Source organism: Etheostoma spectabile, chromosome 20 (assembly GCF_008692095.1).
Source record: "Etheostoma spectabile isolate EspeVRDwgs_2016 chromosome 20, UIUC_Espe_1.0, whole genome shotgun sequence".
In the NCBI taxonomy this organism is placed as follows: domain Eukaryota; kingdom Metazoa; phylum Chordata; class Actinopteri; order Perciformes; family Percidae; genus Etheostoma; species Etheostoma spectabile.
The window spans coordinates 24,546,990-24,555,983 of NC_045752.1; the positions used below are offsets into that span (position 1 = coordinate 24,546,990).

Here is an 8,994-nt window from a genome sequence, read left to right on the forward strand (position 1 = left end):
TCTTATTTACAAACATGACCTGGCCAAGAGGCTACAGAAATAAATAGGAACATACTGTAGTTTTACATTAGTACATTAGTCAATGTTTTCTCATCTTTTGGGTGTTTGCAATGTGTACAGTGTACAGTTGTGCTCATAAATTTACATGCCCATGCTTAAGTTGACTAAAAAGAGGAATAAAAAAAATCATGTTTTGGAAATGTATCTTAATGCCTTAATTAAAAAATGAGGTAAAATCCAACCTTTAAGGACACCAATTTTCTTTGTGAATGAATAATGTATTGTAAATAAATAAATGTTCTTCCTTAAAATACAGGGGGCATAAGTATACATACCCCTATGTTAAATTCCCATAGAGGCAGGCAGATCTTTATTATTAAAGGCCAGTTAATTCATGGATCAGGATACTGTGCATCCTGATAAAGTTCCATTGGCCTTTGGAATTAAAATACCCCTACATCATCACATACCCTTCACCATGCATAGAGATTGGCATGGGATACTTTCCATAAGATCATCTCTCAATGCAAATCAAATCAGCTATTAGTCTAACTGAAATAAAACCATGCCAATCTCTGTGTATGGTGAAGGGTATGTGATGATATGGGGATATTTTAATTCCAAAGGCCAAGGGAACTTTATCAGGATGCATGGTATCCTGATCCATGAAATAACTTGCCTTTCAATAAAAATAAAAACGGCCTGCCTCTATGGGAATTTAACATAGGGGCATGTATACTTATGCCCCCTGTATTTTCACATAGGGGGTATTATAAAGGTTGGATTTTACTTCATTTTTTAATTAAGGCATTAAGATAAATTTCAAAAACATGATTTTTTTTTTATTCCTCTTTTTAGTCAACTTAAGCATGGGCATGTACACTTATGAGCACCACTGTATATGTCCCTGTGGTCTCTGTACAGTTGGCAGGTAGTTAAAAAGTGCACCTTCATTTCCACCAACAATAACACGCAGCCAATATACGTCATAAGCATAAAATAGCAACAACACAAACGCCAATATACACATCAAACAAATAGACAAGTGCAAAAATTATAGGTACGCTTACACAAGATTGGATTCATAAGAATGAGACAATCACTTTTTGTGTGATTAACATTTTTTAATTTTTATCTTTACATATTTTTATGTTTATCAACATACAAAGCATACAATTTTCAACATGAACAAACTGAACTACTAGAACCATATACACTAGGGCAGGGCAATATATCAATATTATACTAGATGTCGTCTTCGATTTTGGATATTGTAGTATTGTGATATGACATAAGTGTTGTCTTTTCCTGGTTTTAAAGGCTGCATTACAGTAAAGTTACATTTCCTGAACTTACCAGATATTTCTAGCTGTTCTATTATTTGCCTTTTCCCCACTTAGTCAACCACTCTAGCAATTTATTTTAATAAGGATTTAATAATGTTTTTGATTAATAACTTATTTAATGTTGGCTACTGATGTACAACCACATCTTGCATTGTAAAGTTATTTTATGAATGAAATAGACTTATTGTGTGTGTCAGTTTTGAATAATTTACAATCCCCTTATTGTCTCCATCAGTTAAAAGCCCAACCAAGACAATTGTTATTGTTCATATTTTGGCACAATTTTTAGTATAGTGTCAATATATTCTTTGTAAATAATACAGTACGTGATACAGTTTAGTTTTATTTAGGCTGGTGAAGCTACAGATTTGTTATTGTAACCTAACTTTGGCCAAGAAAAAGCAAAGGCTGAGTTTACCTGATAGCACCAGTTTGAGTTTTCTTCTTAGTTTTATACTGTGCTGAATGTGTTAAAAATATGGACTAACCTGTCAAGTATGAAGCCAGAAGGAATGCTTTTATATTGTGTTGTAATGAAGTCATAGTGAGTGGAAATGTGATCAGAGATAGGGCTGCACAATGAATCGCAATTCATCAAAATGACAATATGGACTAGTGCAATATCCAAATCGCAGGGAGGGGGGCGTGCAACACGGTATTTGTTAGGCATAATATGTCAAACCATTCTGAATTAGGAAATTGTAGTGCTGCAGAGACGTCCTGGTCTACAAATCATATCCTACAGACTGAAGAAAAAAATCTTTGTTTGGTACAGATCCTCTCAAAAATCAAACAATAATCATTTTAATTAAAATTTTATTTCAATATTTTCAATGAAAATTAAATAAATGATACAAAATGATCATTCCCTCCAAAATTCCAATATTGTGAATCATTGCAATCATAATTGCAATTAGGTATTTTCTTCATATCGTGCAGCCCTAATTTGAGATGCACATTGTGACATGTGTTATGTATCTGGAATTGTTCATAAGCCATGTGTGATATCTGTCAAGGTGAAGGGACTCTGAACAGATTCTTTTCTGGTCTAAAGACTGAAATATACAGTATGTCTTTCAATAGCACAATATCCTAGAATGTAAGACATTAAACCATTGCAAATAAAGCCAACTGTTGCTAAAAGAAACTTTTTACATCTGTTATAATCTGTTCTTATGGGACCATGCTTAGGACCCATAACACCTACAGTATTTTTCATCTGTGGCCAACCGGCAGTGTAGCTACAAGTGCATCCCCGCTAATTTTAAACACCTAACTAGGGCTGTGCAATCAATCAAATTTGAATCGCGATATTGGCTTCTCAAGGGATGTAACGATTACCGGTGTAACAGTCAACCACGGTAGGAATGGTAATGGTAACAATCACCATTTTCATTTAAAATATCCTTATTATTGCGGTAACTTACCACGGTGTGAAAACCCTGTGTTTAATCCTTCCCAGTTTGTCCGAGGCACCTGAAGTTGCTGCGCAGGCGCACTGCGCTCAGACAGGAGAAGGGGACAGAATGTGGCAGCAGACTTTTTCTTTATCTTTTTTATTTTCTTTGTGATGTGTTAGTGATGTGTGTAGCCCAGAGCGCAAGTTAAAACTATTCTTTAGCTTGCTAAACTGTCATGGGTTTTACTGCCTTGTTATCTTCAATAAGTGTTTAGCCCGTGTTACAACGTGACATTTATTTGGAAAGAGCGAGATCTAATCGCCTTGATAATATTTCTGTTGCTGAGTTACTCATTGCATAGCTGATAGATGTGCAGTTTGTTTAATATTACTTGTGCCGCCACGTGTTGATATTCAGGTTGTCTTTGCTAGCAAGATGCAATCGCCAGTAAAGGGCCGAGTGCTTAGCTATTAAAGGTGCACAGTTTGTTCCGTTAGGGATATGTGGCTTATTCTCAGTTTGTGTTACTGAGCAACACATCACATTTATGTTAATTATTACAGAGAAATTAATGTAATTCTTAGTATAGTTTCTTGTTATATGCTTGTGGCTATAACATTTAGTTTTGGTAAATAATGTTCATAGTAACTCCAATGCTTATCAATGTGCATTATTATTTGCTTATGCTTCAGAACCACATCCAATTTCACATGTAACGTCAATAAATACTTCGTAGTTAACTTCATGTTGGAGTTGTAAATAAATCTTTCTCATCTCAGTGTCAGACATCTCTGGTTCAAGTTCTTACCGGACCCCCTGCAGCGGGCTGGTGTTTCAGTTGCCAGTTTTCAATTGTTTTTACAAGCCTATTGCCTATGTTTTTGTAATATAATAAACACTGTTACACTTTTTAAACTATTTCAGCCTGTGTAGGCCTATTAGTGTTTTCTGAACATATTGAACACACTTTTAAAAATAACGAGATAATACGAAAAACAGTCATTGTTTTGGTCACTACAACCTCGAGGTCAAATTTTCAAACCGTTACATCCCTAGGCTCTAGAGAAAAACATTTTGCACATTATGTTTTGCAAGTAAACTTGAAAAAAGTTAGAACGTGAAAAGTATTAAGGGAAATTTCACAATTCAAAATGATTTCACTTTTTCGTTTTTTTTATTCAATAAAGGCAACATCTTAACAAAAGTCAATGAGTAATCATGTTGAATATTGACCAAAATTATTGTGATTATGATTTTTTTTACCTGGTGCAGCCATAACAACTTTGAGCTAAACGCCCTAAAGACAGTGGAGATGGTAGTGGACTAGGGCTGCAGTTATTGATTAATTTAGTAATTGAGTATTCTACCGATTATTCCATAAATTAATCCAGTCATGGAAAAGAAATCCTTTAGATTTTTCTCAAATGAATATTCTAAATGTCTGACATTATGGAAAAGATTTCTAAGGAGGTCGACCTTTCTGTTAAAGAGTAAAATCCTTTTTTTAAACATAAAACCTCTGCAAAATTGTGTTTGCTAAAACCCACCAGACTCCATGTATATGAACAGTAATTTTAGCATCGTAAAACACACTTCATTTAAAGTCGACAGAAACAAAGCAAAACTATGGAAGCCTTTTTGGGTCGTCTTTGCACTTTTCCAACCATCACAGCTCTAGTTTTGGTGGAAAGGAACACTTAGTTGACCAATTTACATGTGGAAATATGTTGGTTCTTCATGCTAAAAGTATTGCTTTTTTAAATGGAGTCTGGTGGGTTTAGCGGTAGCAACTTTAGATCTGTTTGTGGTTAAACTGAAAGGTCTCAGAGACGTTTTAAAGGTCTAGCTCTATATTAATCTGAGCCTTTCAGTGGCAAAACAAGCACTTTTCTAAATGTAAATACAACTGGACAATCCCACTATTTACTTACATTGTAGCTTGTTTGTCGCTGCCAACTGCAGTGATCAGACACAAAAATATAAGAAAATAGGGTCCATGTTGAAAATACAGTATGTCCATGGAAAAATATTCATGACATAATTATAATGCCCTCACGACAGCCAGTGTACCCTCTTAATGACACTTTAATGTAATGTTAACACATTATTATAAATAGTTTAGTTTGATAATTTGGCCTGTCATGACATATTTATGACTATACTGTATGTTTACGTCATCTCAAGTTGTCATTACAAAGACAGCGACAAGTTGTATTGTGTAGTTTAATGTCCAGTTGTCATGACAAAGACATCTCGGACAATGCTAACTTTGCATTAAAAGTGCCATAATTTACAGAATGACAATGACAACAGTCATGGATACTCAGAATAACGCCTTCATGTTCATGACAGGTGTCATATCATAATAATGACAGTCTTGACATATCAGTCTTATGCACACCCCTTCAAATAAAGTGTTCCCCTTGCTTGTTTATTTTATATTGATGTTCAAATGTGTTTTTATGTATGCACCAAACCAAAACAAATTCCTAGTAAGTGCCATACATCTTTTTCCGATTCTGATGTTCATTCTTACTGAACCCATAGTGCTTCTCATGGCTGGTCAACTCCTCAAAGTATCCTCTCTGGCCACGGCAGTGTTTGCCTCTTCTGGGTTTTACCTCTACAACAGACAGCTGAACCTCAATGACCTGACTGTCATCCGCTTTGGACGAGCTGCAGCCACCGTAAGTTACTGCACACCCTGCCCATTGAATTTGGGGATTGGGGAGTTGATACACCCCACAGTTTAGATGTTTTTGTTTCAAAGGTTTTTATTTTTGACATTTTGTCAGTTCTTTCGACCAAGGGCCTGTATCACAAAGCAAAATTAGCGGGTTAAGACAGCTACATTTGGCCTTAACACACACTTATCCAGTGTTGGGAAAGTTCACTTTATACTTTGTCCAGTTCACAAATTTTAAAATGAACTAGTTCAGTTCATACTTCAAAATGTAGACTAAGTTCACAGTTCCAAAAATGAACTAGTTCATAGCTCTTTTTTTCCATATGTTGCTGCGAGCTAGTTTTCAAAATTAGTGCCACGGCCCAATGGAACCGCAAGTATTTTATCAGTTTTAACACTGAAACTATGCGTCAGATTTCATCTGTCTTGACTGTGTTGTGATTTTTGATTTGTTTGCACATACCTTGAAAGGCTAGCCGGGTGCTTCAGTTCAATGTGCCGTTTCAGGTTTGCTGTGGATGTGACTGAAGTGAAATATGGCACCTTATTGAACTAAGTTAAACTGAGAGAGCGTGCTGTTCACAGACACCAGAATGAACGAGTTCACAGTAATGTTCATCAGGCCGTACGGTCAGTTTACGTTCGCCCAAAATATGAACAAGTTCATGAACTATCGTTAAATTAACGCGTTCAGGCACAACACTGCACTTATCTTTATATTGATTTTTTTTTTTACATTTTTCAAAGTGTTTTCACCCAGCCCTTTCAAACCAAGTTATCATCTTTATAACAGTTCTTATACTTTATAGCTGATAATGTCATTTTCTAATCATTTGCACAGTAGATATATATATATATATATATATATATATATATATATATATATATATATATATATATATATATATATAAAGTCCCTGCTGCCTCCTCAGTTCTTTACATGTCACGGCTCTTTTTGTCTGCAGACGGCGGTCATCAGTTTTGACTATCTGACTGCCTTTAAACATGTGGAATATGGTACAGAGGAGTACTGGGCACTCAGGTCCAAGGTAGGTAAACACTTTGCAATAGTAGTCAGAAATACTTGCACTGACTCAAGCTGTGGGCAATGCAACCATGCTGTGGTCAACAAAATCACTTGGGATGCTATAATAATAATAATAATAATTACATATTAATTTTTCCTATGTTTTTTTGACTGATGGGAACAACAATCTTTGACATTGGTTCAGTACTAAGCTAGATTGCTGCCGTTGGCAGCGGCAAAACAAGCTACAATGTAAGTTAACTGGGCAATTGTCCAGCTTGAATTTACCATCACAAAAGTGCTCTTTTTGCCACTTAAAAGCTCAGATTAATATTTTAAGTGTCTGATGTTATGGACAGGATTTCTAACAAGGTCGACCTTTGTGTTAAAGAGTAAGATCCTTTTTTTAAACATAAAAACATCCGCGAAATTACGATCGCCAAACCTACCAGACTCAATGTTAATAAACAGTAATTTTAACATTGTAAAATACACTTAATTCAAAGTTGACAGAAACAAAAAAACTATAAAAGGCTGTTTTGCGTCGTCTTTCCACTTTCCAACCATCACAACTCTAGTTTTGGTTGAAATAAACACATAGTTTACCAATTTACATGTGAAAATACACTCACCGGCCACTTTATTAGGTACACCTGTCCAACTGCTCGTTAACACTTAATTTCTAAGCAGCCAATCACATGGCGGCAACTCAGTGCATTTAGGCATGTAGACATGGTCAAGAGAATCTCCTGCCAGAAGGGCTGGTCTGAGTATTTCAGAAACTGCTAATCTACTGGGATTTTCACGCACAACCATCTCTAGGGTTTACAGAGAATGGTCCGAAAAAGAAAAAACATCCAGGGAGCGGCAGTTCTGTGGGCGGAAATGCCTTGTTGATGCCAGAGGTCAGAGGAGAATGGCCAGACTGGTTCGAGCTGATAGAAGGGCAACAGTGACTCAAATAACCACCCGTTACAACCAAGGTGGGCAGAAGAGCATCTCTGAACGCACAGTACGTCGAACTTTGAGGCAGATGGGCTACAGCAGCAGAAGACCACATCGGGTGCCACTCCTTTCAGCTAAGAACAGGAAACTGAGACTACAATTTGCACAAGCTCATCGAAATTGGACAATAAAAGATTGGAAAAACGTTGCCTGGTCTGATGAGTCTCGATTTCTGCTGCGACAGTCGGATGGTAGGGTCAGAATTTGGCGTCTACAACTGAAAGCATGGATCCATCCTGCCTTGTATCAAAGGTTCAGGCTGGTGGTGGTGGTGTCATGGTGTGGGGAATTTTTCTTGGCACTCTTTGGGCCCCTTGGTACCAATTGAGCATCGTTGCAACGCCACAGCCTACGAGTATTGTTGCTGACCATGTCCATCCCTTTATGACCATAATGTACCCAACTTCTGATGGCTACTTTCAGCAGGATAATGCGCCATGTCAAAAGTGGAATCATCACAGACTGGTTTCTTGAACATGACAATGAGTTGGCTGTACTCAAATGGCCTCCACAGTCACCAGATCTCAATCCAATAGAGCATCTTTGGGATGTGGTGGAACGGGAGATTCGCATCATGGATGTGCAGCCGACAAATCTGCGGCAACTGTGTGATGCCATCATGTCAATATGGACCAAACTCCCTGAGGAATGCTTCCAGCACCTTGTTGAATCTATGCCACGAAGAATTGAGGCAGTTCTGAAGGCAAAAGGGGGTCCAACCCGTTACTAGCATGGGGTACCTAATAAAGTGGCCGGTGAGTGTATATGTTGGCTCTATACACGCTAAAAGTACTGCTTTTTAAAATGGATTCTGGTGGGTTTAGTGCTAGCAACTTCAGAGCTGTTTCTGGTTAAACCGAAAGGACTCAAAGAGATTTTAAAGGTCTATCTGTGAAGGGATCCTTGCCTTAATGTTGTCAGAATAGTAATCTAAAACTGTCAGTGGCAAAATGAGAACTTTTATAAAGGTAAATGCAAGCTGGACACTTGCCCTATTAACTCACATTGTAGCTTGTTTCACCATTTCCGACTGCAGCGTTCTTGCTTAATACTGGACCTTTTTTCTTTTCTTTTACTGGACAAAAGATTGTTGTTCCCATGAGTCATTTAAACAAAAAAACATAGGAAAATATGGTCCAGGTTGAAAAAACAAAAACAGTAGTTACCCTATGATAGGGGTGGGAAATTCATTTTCCCAAGAGGCCACATGAGAAACAGGGATTGTTGTGGAGGGCGAGACCAATATGTTAAACTCAATTCTGCTCAATATTAATTTTATCTCTTTATAAAATGCAGTACAATTTAAAGTCTTTGATAAGCTGCGACTGGTAAGGGCACAAATGTTATGATTAGGACATGAACAAAGTGAATCAGACAGTAAAAATGCAATTATGTCACTATTTAATCAACATCCACAAATGCAGTAGTGACCAAAATGTGCATGTTTTTCGCCATTTTTCAAAGAACAGCATTCAATTAACTTCAAGTGCTATTACTGTTTTGTTTGTAGTCTAACTACAGAATTGGCTT

General features: G+C 36.9%; 1 protein-coding gene across 4 annotated transcripts in view; it reads left to right on the forward strand.

Annotated features, from left to right (window-relative positions):
* Positions 1-8,994, forward strand: part of adck1 (aarF domain containing kinase 1) — a 109,993-nt gene that overhangs the window by 4,419 nt on the left and 96,580 nt on the right. For 3 of the 4 annotated variants that reach the window (XM_032500146.1, XM_032500145.1, XM_032500148.1), the window contains exons 3-4: positions 5,294-5,433; positions 6,398-6,481. In XM_032500146.1, the coding sequence (XP_032356037.1) occupies positions 5,294-5,433; positions 6,398-6,481 (224 nt within the window). Of the gene's footprint in view, positions 1-5,289; positions 5,434-6,397; positions 6,482-8,994 lie in introns of all 4 variants that reach the window. The other variant, XM_032500147.1, reaches the window with a different exon arrangement.